The sequence below is a fragment of the Stegostoma tigrinum genome, chromosome 39 (genome assembly GCF_030684315.1).
Source record: "Stegostoma tigrinum isolate sSteTig4 chromosome 39, sSteTig4.hap1, whole genome shotgun sequence".
Lineage (NCBI taxonomy): Eukaryota > Metazoa > Chordata > Chondrichthyes > Orectolobiformes > Stegostomatidae > Stegostoma > Stegostoma tigrinum.
In genome coordinates, this window is record NC_081392.1 from 8,965,443 (window position 1) to 8,983,494 (window position 18,052).

Here is an 18,052-nt window from a genome sequence, read left to right on the forward strand (position 1 = left end):
CTTATGGCAAACAAGTAACATAGAACCGTGTCTGGAGTTTTGTGACATGCAAATTGGAATGAAACTCTTAAGTAGGACTCGCTAAAGCCTGTCCACCATCTATAAGGCATAATTCAGGAGTATGATGGAATGCTCACAACTTGCTTGGATGACTGCAGCTCCAACATGACTAAAGAAGCTTACAGCATCTAGGACAACACAGCACACTTGATTGGCACCATATCCACAAACATCCAATGCTCAGTATTAGCAGTGTATACCATTTATAAGATAAACTGTAGCAATTTTCCAAAGATCCTTAGACAGCACCCTCCAAACCCATGACCATTTCCAACTTGAAGGACATGTCAGCAGATAGATGGAAACACCACCACCTGAAAGTTCTCCCCCAAGCCATTCATTATCCTGACTCAGAAATATATCATTCCTTCACTGTTGCTGGGTCAATATCCAAGAATTCCCTCCGTATAGCACTGTGGAATAACCTGGACTGAAGCACTTCAAAAAGGCAGCTCACCACCACCTTCTCAAGGGTAAGGAGGGATGGGCAATAAATGCTGGTCTAATCAGTGATGCCCACAAGTGAATAAAATGGAAGTGAATGACTGGACTTTGTCTTAACAAAAGCTGCTGCAATATAGAGTGGAGAAAGTGTGTCTACAATTGTGTTCAGCTCCCACCTGAACACCTCACTTTAAGAATGATGTATTGGTTTGGAGGGGATACAGCCCAGATTCACCAGAATGATTCTAGGGTTATGGGTTTTATTTATATGGGTGGGCTACACAAACCTAGCTTGTATCTTCTCAAGATAATAAGAACTGCCAATGCTGGAGTCAGAAATAACAGTGTAGAGCTGGAGGAACACAGCAGGCCAGGCAGCATCAGAGCAGGAAAACTGACATTTCAGGTCAGGACCCTTCTTCAGAAATTTCAGCTTTCCTGCTCTTCTGATGCTGCCTGGCCTACTGTGTTCCTCCAGCTCCACATTGTGTTCTACTTCTCAAGTTTGGAACACTGCGATGTGACTATTTAAAGGACTCAGTGGAACAGAGAGGCAGAAACGATTTTCTTTCTGGCAGGAGCTGTGACAATAACAAAATTGGACCTGGCCAATTTGGAGGAAAATTAGGAAGCAGCTTTCACAGGAAAGGGTTTGTGGGGTTGTCACCTCTTTCAAAAACCTGTGGACAGTTGTGAACAAGAGCTTTGGTGAAGAAAGTTGCCAGATTTTTATTTTGTTAGAAACGTCAAGGGTTACACCACCGTGACAAAATGGGGTCGTGAGATGCAGCTCAGCCATGATCTAACTGACTAGCAGAATAAGCTTAAGGGGCTGAATGGCCTCCTCCTCTGTCTATGCACTATGCAGATGAACTTTGTGCATGTTTTCAGGACACTAACCTCATTGTGTTTCTCTTGCAGGTCCCTCAACAGGTAGGTATCCAGCTACCCTATTACAACATGGAGAATCACAGAACAGTCACAGCACACAGGAAGGCCATTCTGTCCACTGGGTCCATGCTGATCCATTCCAAGGGAACTGCAGCTAGTCTGACCCATGCCCTTTTCGAGTACCCCTGCAACTTTTTTACCTTTGAGCATTTGTCCAATTCCCTTCTGAAAGCCACCCTTGAAGCTCTCTCTATCATATTCTCTTGCAGGGAATTCCAGATCCTAACAATCCACTATATAAAATGTCTTTCCTCGGGTGGCCCCTCGTTCTTTTGCCTTTCGCAGAGGCCATTTGCTTTTCACGTCTGTACTGACTCCCTGTGTATCTTAACTTGATTCCAATCTCCCACCATCTTATTGTGTGTCTTTCTTCAATTTAAATAATAATCACAGGCCCCACTTGAAAGCCTCGACTATATTTCCAAACCCAGACCACTCACTGTGTGAAAACGTTATTTTCTCACCTCATATTTGCTTCTTTCAAAAATCATTAAATCTGTGCCCTCTAGCTCTTGATCCTTTTATGAGCAGGAATAGTTTATCCCCATCTACTCTATACAGGCCCTTTATGATCTTGAAAACTTCTATCATCTGTCCTTTGTTCTGGAACCCCCTGTTATTAGTGACTCTCTGAGCTCCTTCAATCTTTGTTGAAAATAATTACTAAATCTGGTAGGTCTGATATGAGATAACAGAGTGTGAAGCTGGATGAATACAGCAGGACAAACAGCATCAGAGGAGCAGCAAAGCTTCAAATTTCAGGTCGGCACCCTTCTTCAGAAATGTCGGAGGGGAAGGGGATTCTGAAGTAAATAGGGAGAGGGGGAGGCGGATAGAAGATGGATAAAGGAGAAGATAGAGTGAGAGAAGACAAACAGGTCAAAGAGGCGGGGTTAGAGCCAGTGAAGGTGAATGCAGGTGGGGAGTTGGGGGGCTAGTGGATAAGTCAGTCCAGGGAGGACAGACAGGTCAGGGGGACGGGATGAGGTTAGTGGGTAGGGGATGGGGTGGGGGTGGGGCTTGGGCTTGAGGTGAGAGGAATGGTTAGGGACACAGGGACTAGTTGGGTTGGTTTTGGTATGTGCTCGGGGGAGGGGAGATTTTGAAGCTTGTGAAATCCACATTGATACCCTTGGGCTGCAGAGTTCCCAAGTGAAATATGAGATGCTGTTCCTGCATCTTTCGGGTGGCAATGCAGGGAGCCCAGGATGGACATGACATCCGAGGAGTGGGGCGGAATTGAAATGGTTCATGACTGGGAGGTGCAGCTGTTTGTTGCGAACAGAGCGTAGGTGTTCCGCAAAGTGGTCCCCAAGCCTCTGTTTGGTTGCCCCAATGTAGAGGAGGCTGCAACAGGAATAGCGGATACAGTATATAACATTGACAGATGTGCAGGTGAACATCTGTTTGATGTGGAAAGTCTTCCTAGGGCCTGGGATCGGGGTGAGGTACAGGGGCAGGTGTAGCACTTGCTTCAGTTGCAGGGAAAAGTGCCGGGGGTGGTGGGGCTGGAGTGGACTGTGGAGTGGACAAGGGAGTCACGGAGAGAGTGGTCCCTCCGGAAAGCACATAAGGGTGGGGAGGGAAAAATGTCTTTGGTGGTGGGGTCAGATTGCAATTGGCGGAAATGTCAGAGGATGATGCGTTGGATTTGGAGGTTGGTGGGGCAGTACGTGAGAACGAGGGGGATTCTGTTTTGGTATTATTGCAAATACAATGTGTGAGGGATGAGTTGTGGGAAATGCGGGAGACACGGTCAAGGGCATTTTTGATCACTGTGGAGGGGAAGTTGCGGTTTTTGAAAAAAAGAGGGCATCTAGGATGCTCGGGAGTGGAATGCCTCATCCTGGGAGCAGATGCAGCGGAGTCGAAGGAATTGGGAATAGGGGATGGCATTTTTACAGGAAGCTGGGTGAGAGGAGGAATATTCTAGGTAGTTGTGGGCGTCGGTAGGTTTAAAATGGACATCGGTTTCCAGGTGGATGCCAGAGATGGAGACAGAGAGGTCCAGGAAGTAGAGAGAGAGGTGTCAGAGATGGTCCAGGTAAACTTTAGGTTGGAGTGGAAGGTGTTGGTGAAGTGGATGAACTGTTCAAGCTCCTTGTGGGAGCACAATGTGGAGCTGAAACAGTCATCAATGTATCGGAGAACGAGGTGGGGTTTAGGGCCAGTGTAGGTACGGAAGAGAGATTGCTTCACGTACCCTACAAAGAGGCAGGCATAGCTTAGGCCCATGCGGGTACCCATGGCCATCCCTTTTGTCTGTAGAAGGTGGGAGGAATTAAAAGAGAAATTGTTGAGGGTGAGGACGAGTTCAGATAAGCGGATGAGGTTGTCAGTGGAGGGGGACTGGTCGGGTCTGCGGGACAGGAAGAAGCGGAGGGCTTTTAGGCTATCAGCATGGGGAATGCAGGTGTATAGGGACTGGATGTCCAGAGTGAAAACGAGGTGTTGCGGACCGGGGAATTGGAAGTTCTGGAGGAGGTGGAGGGCATGGGTGGTTCCTGGACCAAGGGAGAGAAAATGGAATCCAGATAGGTGGAGATGAGTTCGGTGGGGCAGGAGCAGGTGGAGACAATGGGTCAACCAGTGCAGTCAGGTTTGTGGATGTTTGGAAAGGAGACAGAAGCGGGTGGTGCAGGGTTGGGGAATGATGAGGTTAGAGGCTGTGGGTGGGAGGTCACTTGAGGTGATGAGTCTGATATAACACTTCTTTGGAACACAGAACACTCCTGACAGTTCCAAAAACAGTGATTCCAGACTCCTAGCATTAACTCTGTTCCTCTATCCGCAGGTGCTGCCAGACCTGCTGCGTTTCTCCAATAACTTCTGTGTTTGGTTTCGATTTACAGCACCCAAAGTATTTTGCTTTTATTTGGGACAAGTAACAACCTTTTTCATTTCAGAAGTCATTTCTTAAGAGTTATTTTCACCATGACAATTTCAAGCTCCTGTCACATATCTTAGTATACAGACACTTTATCAGTTAAGACGAATGGAAGAAGCTAACAGGTCCCTAACTTATCTTTGACTCATTTCTCATCTTTTTTCATTCATTCATGGGATATAGTCATCAGTGGTTGGCTATTCCTAACTGCCCAGAGGGCAGTTAAGAGTCAATCCCATTTCTCCCTAAAGGACATCAGTGAACCAGATAGGTTTTACAACAATCATCAGTAGTTACAAGATCACCAAATCATCAGGTCAGCACTTTATTACAGAATTTATGGATTTCAGAGTTCACCGTCTGCCATGGTGGGATGTGAACTCATGTCCCCAAGACATTAGCCTGAAGTTCTGGATTGCTAGTCCATTGACATTACCATTGCCTCCCCATTTTTATTTTCTTTTTCTTTATTCATTCACGGAATGAGGGCATCGCTGGCTAGGCAGCATTTATTGCCCATCCCTCATTCCCCAGAGGGCAGTTAAGAATCAACCACATTGCTGTGGGTCTGGAGTCACATGTAGGCCAGACCAGGTAATGATGCCATTTTCCTTCCCTAAAGGACACTAGTGAACCAGATGGGTTTTTCCAACAATCAACAATGGATTCGTGGTCATCATTAGGCTCTTAATTCCAGATATTTATTGAATTCAAATTCCACCATCTGCTGTGGCGACATTCAAAACCAGGTCCACAGAAAATTACCAGGGTCTCTGGATTAACAGTCCAGCGATACTACCACTAGGCCATCACCTCTGTTGATGATGTCCAGCTTCCTTTTGTATGCCCACAACAACTGACACCTTACCATTTCAGGGCTCTCTCCAGCCCAAAACCCGACATCATGGGTTTGGTTATGAGCTGATTGACAGCAGGCATCCTCATTACTGTTGCTGAGTTTTGCAGGGGTCCGTCCGTGCCTTGGTATCATGGAACATTTGGAAACCAGCCCGTTGCCAAAGTAACCATCTCTATCTTTCTTGGCACCACGCCATCTCAATCACATGAGCTGATCAAAAAGCAAGGGAGCTAAACAAGTCAGAGAAGGGTAATGTCTCAGTGGAGTTAAATATGCAAGGTGTGAATAAGTTGGGGCTTGTGCTGCAGTTTTTTCAGTGACAGGAGCATGGGAATGGGAGTGGGGTAGCTTGTAATCACATGTCTGCTGTAACAAACTGATTCACTCACACCTTGAATAACTATTTCATCAAGTTTCAGAATCAACACTCCCGTTTCAGCAGAAAGTTCTTCGGTAAATACCAACCAGTGTTTCGCTCGGGCAATTTCATCAATACCCGTTCAGTGGCAAGGCGGCTGCAGCTCCCTCCTGGCGAGTACGTCATCCTGCCCACCACCTTCTGTAAGAATGAGGAAGGGGAGTTCTTTCTGCGGATCTTTGCAAAGAAGAAGAATGTCTCCAGGTACAGCGTCAGAAGCCAGCATTGTATCTCTGGTGGATGAAACCATTTCCCACCCTGATTCCAACCCCTGATCAACTCAACATCCTGTGTCAAAGGAAGAATCTCACAAGTCAATCATTATGCGCTGCCAGGGTGTGATATAGATCAACTTAAAAACTCCTGTCTATAGGCCCAAGGGAATGATGGTGGCATGACATTAATGTCACTGGATGCAATATCTGTCATGGGGCACACAATCTGGAATCAAGAGCTTGTCTCTGTAACAGTGATCATGAAACCATGATCAGTTGTCGTAAACTCCTTGTGTTTCACCAATACCTTTCAGGGAAGCAAATCTGCCATCTTTTCTCAGTCTGGCCTACACATGACTCCAGACCCACAAGCAATGGGGTGGACTTTTAACTGCCCTTAGAAATGGCCTAGTGAGTCAATGAATAGTATTCTGGTGGCTCATTGCTATTTTCTTAAGGGTAAACAGGGATATGCCATAAATGCCTCAACAGTGACCCACTAATATATGTAGCTTCCAGTTCATGCAAGAGCAAAAATAGATTTAGGAGTATCGGTTAGGATTATTAGTGTAGTGCACTGTGTGGACTGGAAGCTTTATAAATTAGTATTCGGGGAGTGTTCTTTGCATACAGAAAGAATATGTACATGCTTTGGAGATAGCAGAAACTGCCAATATTGGAGAATCTGAGATAACAAGGTGTAGAGCTGGATAAACACAGCAGGGCGAGCAGGAAAGCTGATGTTATGGTCTGGACCCTTTTTCTGAAGAAGGGTTCAGGCCTGAAACATCAGCTTTCCTGCTCCACTGATGCTGCGTGGCCTATTGTGTTCATCCAGCTCTACAATGTTGTTATCTATGTACATGCTTTGCACCTGTTTCAACTCAACAAAATAGGGGACAGCCATTTTGCTGTTCATTTATCAGGTCAATGCTTTAGCTAATCAGAACCAACCTGTCTGACTTAAAAATTTAAACAATGACTGACAGTTAACTGTCAATCATGATTAGTTGTGCTTTCTCCATAGCAACATTGCTACCAATCAGAGTCTACTTGCCTACCAATAACTCTCTCCTTTCATACAGTTGATTTGCAAGTTCCTCAATCTGTTTATGAAACAGTTGTTTAAATTTGTACATCACCTGACTAATGCAAAAAAGTGAACCAATAAATAAAAATTCTGCTGTTCTTTTACTCATTGGCTTTTGTTTCTCTTCCAGGGAGAACAGCACCACCACTTATGCCTTCAACCCACAGGTAATTGTAACAGAGGACAAGCTGCATAGGTACTTGAGTCAGGGTCTCTATAAACACTCTTGAGGACAGGTTATATACATAACAAATCTCCTTCTATACTATCCCATTAATCTGTTTAAACCTTAATCTTTTCACTACTGGAATGTTTTCCCTTTATTGCACTGAAAAGCACCAGTTTCCTGATTGCTGAAAGAGTGAATATTCTGTAATTGTCAATACTTCTGTCCACTGGTTTTCATAAAACAAGAGGGACCAGATTGTGTTCACATTGAGGTATCTGGGACTGCACTGACTGACCAGACATTGGCAGGCACTGCATGGGGCTGGCAGCTCATCCGGGCATGGTACCACTGAGGTACGATGCTGTGCAGACTTTTTCAGCTGATCATCTAGTATTTTTTCCTAACCACTGGGGGTTAGTGGCAGCAAGAGAGCTTATAACAGTCCCTAAAAAACAAAACCTTGTGGGTAACCTGAGATTTAATTCGAGATAATTTCTGAAACAAAAGGAGGGTTCTGGCTGCACGGTGGCAGTTCTGTGCACACCTTCTGCACACAAACTACAGAAGCTAATTCCATAGCAAATTCACACAAGCCTGTTCAGTTTTGACTTGATTTGACTTCAAATTCTGCCTTTTCCTTATTCCAGGTCAACTGGACAGAGGTTGATGTTGACAGCAAGAGCACATTAAATGTGCTGAGAGATGCTGTAAGTGAGGTATGTTTCTCTGCAAAAGTGACTGCCAATTCCTTCAGGTAGCTTCACAGCCACTGGTTACTGCTTGCTGACTGTGGATTGATATTGGGACTTGCTGTTTATTGTTAGGGCTGTGTTGTGATCTCTGTATTTCTGTCTTACAGACGGACACTCTAAGTGCCTCAGAATTCATGGAGTTCTTCAATTCAGGTCTGTCAAACCTCAAGATCTTGTGAGCGAGTGACACCCCCTCCCTTTCAGCCAACAGTATGAACGAGTGACCTGTCCTCTGACCAATAGCATGAGTAAGCAACTGGCTTTCTGCACAAGTGTCAGTGTTCTCTCCCCGAAACTTGAGTGGGTCACCAGTCCCCCTGACCAGTTTTAGTTAGGATTCAACAGAAATTAAGAACTTAAATTCTATTGTTTCTAGCTTTAAGCAGTATTTTAGGAGGGGCAGTTGGGATTAAATAAAGAAGCAGCTCAAACTGATTCCTCATTAAGCAGGTTAGGCAATAAGGCCAAAAGAAATAGGAACAAGAGTAAACTTTTCTGTCCCTCGAGCATTCTCCGCCACACATTAGAGTCAAATCCCTGGGAGTGATGATCACCAACAATCTGTCCTGGTCCACCCATGTTGACAATACAATCAAGAACACACAGCAATGCCTCTCACTCCTCAGAAGGCTAAGGAAATTCAGCATATCCATGAAGATGCACCATAGAAAGCATCTTGTCTGGATGCATCACAGCATGGTATGGCAACTGTTCTTCCCAAGACTGAAAGAAACTATACAGTTGTGAACACAGCCCAGTCCATCATGCAAAACAGCCTCCTATCCATTGACTTCAACCATACAATCCTTCCCGCTGAATTGAGAAAACACCAAACATAATCAAAGACCTGTCTCCTCTCCTCCACCCTGTTCCATCAGGCAGAAGGTATTAAAGTTTGTATACATGTACAAGCAGATTTGAGAACTGCCTTTCCCCACTGTTAGCAGACTTTTGAATGGACCTCTTTAAAGTTAATGCTGATCTCTCCCTCTGCACCTTCTTGGCAGCTTTAACATTGTATCCTGCACTCTATTTTTTTCACCCTGATACACTGGTATACTACAATCTGCCTGTAAAGCCTGTCAGACTAACTTTCCAAGTAATAAATCATATCAAAGCAAAAACAAAAAATTCATGTCCACTTCCTGCCCTTTCCATGTAACTCTTGATTCTCCTGCTTATCAAGAATCTCAACCTTAAATATGTGCAAGATCTCTGCTCCCACAGTTCTCCGAGGCAAGGAGCTCCGAAGACACTCAATCTTCCAAGAGAATAAATTCCTCCTCAAGTTATAAATTGGAGCCCCTTTATCCCAAGATTAAGCTGCCAAGTCCTAGTATTAAAATATACGCACAGCTAACTTTTGGACTTAGGTACAACTTACAATAGAGTACTGGAGTTAGATGATAAATGGAATTAGGGGAAGAGGGAAAATAGGGTGCTCCATTGCTTTTGTTTTTCCTAGTTATTTCAATCTCCAGGAAATGATTCTTATTGTGCTACAGAAGAGGAAGATAGTTATTTGCTAAGTATCTGGTAAGTAACTAAGATTTATTCTATTCCTAAGGTTCAACATTGAACTGCAATAGGTAGACAGCTAACAAAATATATTAAAAACAAGTAAACAGAGAACTGACTAAAATAATAAAGTAGAAAATATTAAGGGTGGCGGGAGAGATGTGTCACAGCTGCTGCACACGGGCGCTCTTGGATGTCAGTTTGGTCCAGGACAAACATTTGAAGTTTAGAGATAACAGAGTGTGAAGCTGGATGAACACAGTAGGCCAAGAAGCATCTTAGGAGCACAAAAACTGACGTTTCGGGCCTAAACCCTTCATCAGAAAAGGGGAATGGGGAGTGGATTCTGAAATAAATAGGGAGAGAGGGGAAGGCGGACCAAAGATGGATAGAGAAGATAGGTGGAGAGGAGAGTATGGGAGGGGAGGTAGAGAGGGGATAGGTCAGTCCAGGGAGGATAGACAGGTCGAGGGGGCGGGATAAGATTAGTAGGTAGGAAATGGAGGTGCGGCTTGAAGTGGGAGGAGGGGATAGGTGAGAGGAAGAACAGGTTAGGGAGGCAGGGATGAGCTGGGCTGGTTTTGGGATGCAGTGGGTGGAGGGGAGATTCTGAAGCTGGTGAAATCCACATTGATACCATTGGGCTGCAGGGTTCCCAAGCGGAATATGAGTTGCTGTTCCTACAGCTTAAGGGTGGCATCATTATGGCACTGCAGGGGGCCCACGATGGACATGTTGTCTAAGGAATGCCGCGGGGGGGGGGGGGGGGGGGGATTTGAAATGGTTCGCAACTGGGAAGTGTAGTTGTTTATTTCAAACCGAGCATAGGTGTTCTGCAAAGCGGTCCCCAAGCCTCCGCTTGGTTTCCCCGATGTAGAGGAAGTCACGAGTACAGAGGATGCAGTATACCACATTGGCGGATATGCAGGTGAACATCTGCTTGATGTGGAAAGTCATCTTGGGGCCTGGGATGGGGGTGAGGGAGGAGATGTGGGGGCAAGCATAGCACTTCCTGTGATTGCAGGGGAAAGTGCCAGGTGTGATGGGGTTGGAGGGGAGTGTGGAGCGGACAAGGGAGTCGCGGAGAGAGTGGTCTCTCTGGAAGGCAGACAAGGGTGGGGTTGGAAAAATGTCTTTAGTGCTGGGGTCGGATTGTAGATGGCGGAAGTGTCAGAGAATGATGCATTTGAAGTTTGATCAGTTTCAATTCAGTTAGGAGCCTGACGCTTAACTTTGGATGGTGTGTTTTCTATGGGAGAGGAAGCTACTGAATTCTTTGTTCAAGGAGGTTGGCTCATCTGATTTGGTCAGTATTTACTGCCGGAGACTGCGACTGCAACTGCAACTAAGGCAGAAAAGGGGATCCAGACAGTAAGAGTGCAGGAACCTCAGTCTTTCCAATGATCTCAGGGAAATGACTTGAAAGAAATTCTGGGGTTTGCATTTAAATCAATGAAAACCCATGTCTCCTTTCTAACTGATTAAAGATTCAACAGGAGGCAGTCAGCGAGCCATTTTTAGGGCTGTTACCTTTCTGCTTATAAATTCTGTGTCAGTACACCTCCACTTCCACACTACACCTGAGGAAGGTGCACAGCTCTGAAAGTTAGTGTTTTCAAATAAACCCGCTGGACTATAAACCAGTGTTGTGCAATTTTTGACTTTGTCAACACCAGTCCAACGCTGCCACCTCCACATCATGGTTTCCAATTGTCCAACAGCTTTGTGATTCTTTCAGCTTATATGGATGAGGGACAGCTGCAGAGCTAACAGACTAGGGCATGGGAAGCCATTCAAAAGAAAGTAAGAAGAAATATAGTGGTAATAGGAGATAGAATAGTGTGGAATTGACGCTATTCTCTGTGGCAAACAGCAATAGTCCAGATAGCTGTGTTGTCTGCCCAATGCCAGGGTTCAGGACATTAGCTCGGGGCTGGAAAGGAACTTGCAGTGAAAGAGGAAGAATCCAGTCATTGTGATCCAAGCAGGTAAGGAAATTCTGCACAAACTGTATGAAAAGCTACACACCAGATTAGGAAGTAGAACCTGAAAGGTCATAACTTCTCCATTATTACCTGAGGCACATGCAAAGTGGCACCAGGCAAATCAGAAAAGAGACAGGAATGTGTATCTCAAAGACAAGGTGTAGGAGAAGTGGTTCTGCTTTGAGTCAATGGCACCAGTAAAGGGGAAAGTGGGATTTGTACCATCAGGACAATTTTCATCCGATTCATGCAGGGGCTGGTGTCCATGGCAACCATTTAATTATGGAAATAAAGAGGATTTTAAACCAAATAGTGATAGCCAGGGATCAAATTTAGGAAGATGCAGTAAATCAAAGAGTAGAGACAAGGCCAAAGAGAAAGGTATTAATACGGAAAATAATAAACAGATTATAGTAAAAAAAGGGGTGTATGAATCTAAGAGTCAAACAGGTAAGACCAGAATATACCAAAAACAATAAAATGACAAAACTAATGGCTCTGTATATGAATGCACATTGCACTTGAAACAAAATAGATGAACTGAGGGCATAAATAGAAATTAATAAGTATGATTTGGTAACCATTAGAGATTTGGCTGCAGGACAATATGGAATGGGACTTGCATATTGAAGAATACAGAATATTCATGAACAACAAGTCACCAGGAAAAGGTGAAGGAGTAGCTCTGTTAATAAATGATGGTATTAAAAAAATAGTGAAGGCTACCCTAAATTAGGGAAATCAGAACGTGGAACAGGTTCAGGTGGTGATGAGAAATGATAAAGGCACAATGTTACTTGTGAAGTGACGTACAAGTCCTTTAACAGTAACCAGATTTTAGGGTGCAGCATATAGAGAGAATAAGAACCTCTCAAAAGAATGGAACCTTGGCTGTTTGCAGTTTATATCAATACTTGGATGAAGGGATGGAAGATGTGAAGCTAGACTTTCTGATGACACAGACAGATAGGAAAGTAATTTGTGATAGTGACATGAGGAGGCTACAAAAAGATACAGATTGATGAAGTGAATGTGGCAAAGATGTGACAAATGAAGAAAGCATGGGGAGGATATTATTAAGCTAGAGAGGGTAAAGGTATGTTGCCAGGTATGGAAGGTTTGACTTATAAAGAAAGGCTGGAACTTTTCTCACAAGAGCATAAGTTGAGAGGTGACCTTTTAGAGGTTTATAAAATCATGAAAGATATCAATAGGGTGAATGATAGGTGTCTTTTCCCAAGGATTAGGAATTTCAAGACTAGGATGCATATTTAAGGAGAGATATTTAAGAAAGACATGAGGGGAAAGTTTGTACACAGAGATCATGTGTGGAATGACCTTCCATAGGAAGCGGTGGATGTGGGCACAGTCACAACATTTAAAAGACACTTAGATAAGTATACAAATAGGAAAGGTTTGGCGGGATATGGGCCAGGAGCAGGCAGATGGGACTAGCTTAGTTTGGGATTATGTTCAACATGGACTGGTTGGACCGAAGGATCTGTTTCCATGCTATATGACTATAAACGAGAAAATGTGAAATTGTCCATTTTGGCAGGAAGAATAATGAAGAAAGTGGCTAAATGGTTGCAAGATTGTACAGTTTTGAGACACAAATGGATCTGGGTGTCCTAATGCATGACATGTAAGATTAGCATGCAGGATTGTGAGGGGAACTGAATACAAAAGTAGAAAGGTTATGCTTCAGTGATACAGGGCATTGGTGACACCACATCTGCAACACTATGTACAATACTAATCATTTTATTTAAGGAAGGATGAAAAAGCATTGGAAACAATTCAGAGGTGGTTTGTCAGGCTATTCCAGGTTTGCTGGAATGGGCAGGTTGTCTAAAAAGAAATGGTTGGACTGGCTAAGGTGATATCTGTGGAATTTAAAAATGTAAGAGGTAATCTGATTGAAATCTTATAAATCCTGAGGGATCTTTAAAGGACAGATGTGGAGACGATGTTTCCTCTTATGCAAAAGTGTAGAACTGGACTTAAATAGTCTGACAGTTTAAAAATCATGAGCTTCACATTTAAACCAGAGATGAGGCGAAGTGTTTTCTCTCAGCAGGTCAAATGTCTTTGAAAGTCTCTTGCTAAAAAAGTGGAAGCAGAGTTGATAAAAATTTTTAAGGTAGAGGGCGACAGATTCTTGTTAAACAAAGGGGGTGAAAGGTTATCAGGAGAAGGTAGGAGAGCAGATTTAAAGTTATAATCAAGTAAGACATGATCTTATTGAATGATGGAGCATGCTGAAGAGACCGAATGGCCTGCTTGTGCTCTTTGTTTTTATGTTTGGAGAAGAGTTTTGAACTTCATTTCTAACAGGTTTGGTTCTGATCTGTTTGGTTGATCTCTGATTCCCCACCCATGATTATTGTGTGGTGCTCAATTATTTGGGTGTGAGAACTATTAATAGTGGCTGATTATTAGCACAGACAAGAAGGTAACTGACAGCTGGTTTTACTGAGTCACATTTGAGACCGGAAACAAGTGATTGTGGAAACATAGGATGCCACACAGGCTATGGCACTCACCTCCACCCTGACATGCACCCAATACGCGTGCACCCGTCGCCCGCACAAACCGTTAACCGTCCGGGGGGTGTGTGTGTGTGTGTGTGTGTGTGTGTGTGTTGGGGGGGGGGGGGGGGGGGGGGCGTGGTGGTCAGCCTGGCCAGAGGCTTGTTCCTGGGGTATGCATAACTTTTCACCAACCCTTCCCCGCAACCCCTTCACAGAGCCTAAAGCAACTACAAAGCCTAACAATGAACAATCTGTTTGCTGATACCAACAATCTCTTAATGATTGTCAACTGCACATGTTCACTGCTGAATACCTCCAAATGCATTTGCTTCTACAAATTGTAATAAGTATTCAACTTTGTTTAACACTGTATTTATATTGACACTTTAATTCATTAGTTATCTGTTATGTTTTGTTTGAATAAATTTGAGATATCCCTGCTAGTGTACATACTCGTGGATGTCAGCAAGCTCAACCACAGTTTCAAATTAATCAGTTTTGAAAATTAATTATTTCATTGTCTTTCTCCCTTTCTTTGCATTTCTCTTTTTGTGTCTGTCCCTTGCTTTATCTGTCTCCGTCTCCATGATTCTTCCTCTGTCTGTGTCTCTTTCAACTGACATAATCCTTGGTTACCTTTTGTTGATTTCTTTCTCTTGGTGTCATTCTGACTCAATTTCTGTCTCTCTCCTTCTTTCTCTCTCTTTCTGTCCGTGTGTGTTTTTCTTTCTCCTTTATCGCTCTTCCTTCCCCAACAGCCAGTTCTGATGCACATCACCTAACTCTGGAGACCTGCTGCAGTTTGGTGTTTGCAGTTAATGTATCTTTTACTGAAGCCACTTGCTAAATTTGTGAAATCATGCTGTAGTAGTGTGGTGAAAGCCAGACGAAATCACAGAGTTAAGAGGGTACAGTGGTCACTGCGCCACAAATGGAGGGGACAGGATGGAAATGACCAGGATGAGATCCGAAGGCAGTGTACTGAGGTGTTGGTCTGGGATGGTGTGAGCTGAGGTGGGTACAAGAAGCTGACAGCCACACCTCCTCCACCCTTGCTGGTTGTTTCCAGGCCTGGAGTTTTATAAATTGTGGACACGATCAGTCACAGAGTAGCGCAAGATTCCAGAAGGTCATACTCCTAATTGGGCCTCTACTGGAAAATGGGTTGGTCTGTGTTGGGAAAACTGTCGGGCAAGTTGGTTTTGGGATTGCTAAAGGTTTGGAGATGAACCTTAACAGTTAGTATCCAGTCCACTGGTCAACACAGCTGCCTCACCCATCAGGAGATCAAACTCATGGTGATGCACGTGGAAAAAATGCAGGTGAGGACATCATCCTGCAAAGGGAGAGATGTGGGAGAGAGCGTGGGATGGAGGAATGGGAGAGGGAAGGGGAGACAGACAGGGAGGGAAGAGTGGAGGGAGGATAAGTGTGGGAGAGGGTGAGGAAGAGAGAGGGAGAGTGGGAGAAGGCGGCAGAGAATGTGAAGTGGGAAGAAAGAGAGGGAGAGCTGGGGGACTGGGAGAGAGAGGACAAGGCAGGGAGATACAGTGGAGGGCTTTGTGAGGGAGGGATAAAGAATGGTAGGAATGGTGGAAAGATGGAGTGAGGTGAGGAGGGAGGAGTGGAGTGAGTGAGGGAAGTAGGAGAGGGAGAAGACAGAGGGACGGTGGAAGGACGTGGGGGTTTGGGAGTGAGACTGAGGGAGAGGGAAAATGGAAGTGTGAGGGAGGGAGAGTGTCAGGGAGGAAAAGAGATAATGGGAGAGAGAAAGAAAGTGGAAAAGGGTGGGGAGGACGGAGTGTCAATGTGGGGATGGGGGGAGCATGAAGAGGAGAATGTGTGAAAGAGGGTCTGAATGTGACAGGGAATAAATCATTTCGCAGAGAAAGACTGAAAGACAGTAGTAATGCTGCTAATAAGCAAGACATGAGGCATTTGTGGAGGGTTAACGATTGCTTGTGATCACAGGGTATATTTGACCAGTTTGCGGACAGTGAGACTGGCCTGATGAACTCCCACGACCTACGCCCTGCACTGTCTAACGCAGGTGAGGCTAATCTGTAAGGTTGCAGCTTGTACATTTTTTGTCCATAAAGAGCTACCTTCCAGACTCTTCAAGGAGTGAGATAAGTCAGAGAGGAAGGGCTGAGAAGCCGTAAGTTGACTCGCAGGCTCATTAACCAGCACAAGTGAAACAGACAGGACCATGAGCATCCAGGCTAGACTGTCAACCCCTTAGCTACACACACTTCTCCCCTTTTACAACCCTGTGATGGATCCTGTGCAAGGGTAAGGACAATGACCACCTTAGCCACCTGTCCTGGGAAAGTGGGAGTCTCCCTGGGAATCAGTGGGGCTGGGAGGAATATTTCCCCACCACCCTACCTGGGTGGCTAAGTATCCATCCTCTGTCCATAGGTTAGCTGTAGCTCAGTAGACAACTACTGCACAGCAAAGGTCCAGGTTCAAGTCCCACTCCAAGACTTAAACACAGAAATCAAGGCTCATGCTCCAATGCAGGACTGAAGAGCAGACACTGTCCCATGGTCAATACTGAGGGAGTGCTGCACTGGTGGGAGGGTCAGTACGAGGTACTGCCACACTGATGGAAGTATCGCCTTTTACTTGAGATATTAAATCAAGTGATCCAACTGCACAATTGTGAACCCTGCTGACTATTTAAGGGGTCATGAAAAGTGCAATATAAATGCAGATTTTCCTCTCTTACCAGTTTTCAAGTAGCCCCCCTTTTCATGAAGAACATTTTTCTTTCTTTCTTTCTTTCCCAGGGTTTGAGTTGGATTCGAAGGTTCATCACGCACTTTGGATGCGTCACAGAACCAGCACCAACACAATCTGCTTCAGTCATTTTGTCAGCTGCGTGGCCAAGCTACAGAAGCTCTTTGGTGAGCAAACTCCACTACCATCGCTCAGTAGCAACAGTATTCTGCAGCAGACTGCAGAAATTTACCCAAGAGCCTCAGACAGTATCTTTCAAACGCAAAACCACTTCCATCTAGAAGAAAAAGGGCAACAGATACACGGGACACCACCACCTTCAAATTTCCCCCTAAACCAGTCCCTACCCTGACTTGGAAATGTATTACTGTTCCCGGATGTTGGTTCAAAATCTTGTAATTTCCTCTCTAATAGCATTGCAGGTAAACCCACACAGATGGACTACAGCAGTTCAAGAAAGCAGCTCAATCCCACCTTCTCAAGGGCAACTAGGGAAGGGCAATAAATGCTGGCAAACCAGTGACACCTATACCCTATAAAATTAGTTTAAGAAAAAAAATCTGATCCTAATTTTCTTCATCAAACTGGCATTTTCTTTGAGCAGTTTAGTTCAGCACTTAGAGTTCAACAGTGGGGAAGTGGACCTTCGGATGAATTCATCCAAAATCAGTGGACCTCAGGCTGCACTCCATCACTGTCAGCTCTAGCCAATGGGTCTCACTCTAGCTCAGGCAAATATGGATTCGAAGCACACGTCACACTGTTGGAGGGTCACTGTTGAGGGCGCACCTCACTGGGTTGGGACTAAGAGAGTACCGGACCATCAGAGGGTCAGTAATGAGAGAGTGCTGCTTTGCTAGCAAGTAAAAATTGGCTGTCACTCAGTAATCAGTGATTATATTCCACTTTATGTGATGTCCTGAGTTCTTGTTAGGCATTGCATCAATGAAAGTCATTAGTTTTGACTGGTGAAGTTTCCCAGCTCTGCCTAATTTTTCAATGCTTGACAGATGATTCTGGGATCCCCTGCCCCACTGGTATATAGTCCAAAATGTCACTCGTTGTCCGTGGCTGCTTTCATTTGACTAACCATCAATTTCTTTCATTTCAGCTATTTATGGGAGGTTGAAGAACCCACAGCCAAAAGCAATTGATCAGGTGATTCACTGTTAATGCAGCAGACAAGGGGTTTACACAATCTTCCAGGTGGTTAGTCTCACTTGGGACAGGAGCAGTCTATTCCAGACCAGATCAGGAAGGGGGTCCATTATACCTTTGGAGGGGGGGGGAGAGGGGGGGTCCAGCCCCACCCGGGACGGGGGGGCAGAATCCAGTCCTGCCCATGATCTTGGGGGGGGGGGGGGGGTTCCACTCCCATCCCATCCGCAACAGGGTGAAGTGGGATCCAGTTCCGCGTGAGACAGAGTG

General features: G+C 44.8%; 1 protein-coding gene and 1 long non-coding RNA gene across 4 annotated transcripts in view; one reads left to right on the forward strand and one right to left on the reverse strand.

Annotated features, from left to right (window-relative positions):
- capn12 (calpain 12) overlaps nucleotides 1–18,052 on the forward strand; it is a 51,594-nt gene that overhangs the window by 32,964 nt on the left and 578 nt on the right. Inside the window, exons 11-20 of one of the 2 annotated variants that reach the window (XM_048522378.2) lie at nucleotides 1,426–1,437; nucleotides 5,615–5,823; nucleotides 7,055–7,091; nucleotides 7,741–7,809; nucleotides 7,953–7,998; nucleotides 14,641–14,702; nucleotides 15,133–15,204; nucleotides 15,854–15,932; nucleotides 16,675–16,791; nucleotides 17,736–17,782. In XM_048522378.2, coding sequence (XP_048378335.1) covers nucleotides 1,426–1,437; nucleotides 5,615–5,823; nucleotides 7,055–7,091; nucleotides 7,741–7,809; nucleotides 7,953–7,998; nucleotides 14,641–14,702; nucleotides 15,133–15,204; nucleotides 15,854–15,932; nucleotides 16,675–16,791; nucleotides 17,736–17,782 — 750 coding nt within the window. The remainder of the gene's footprint in view (nucleotides 1–1,425; nucleotides 1,438–5,614; nucleotides 5,824–7,054; nucleotides 7,092–7,740; nucleotides 7,810–7,952; nucleotides 7,999–14,640; nucleotides 14,703–15,132; nucleotides 15,205–15,853; nucleotides 15,933–16,674; nucleotides 16,792–17,735; nucleotides 17,783–18,052) is intronic. The other variant, XM_059641013.1, reaches the window with a different exon arrangement.
- LOC125447732 (uncharacterized) overlaps nucleotides 1–18,052 on the reverse strand; it is a 39,735-nt gene that overhangs the window by 17,957 nt on the left and 3,726 nt on the right. The window lies entirely within an intron of this gene.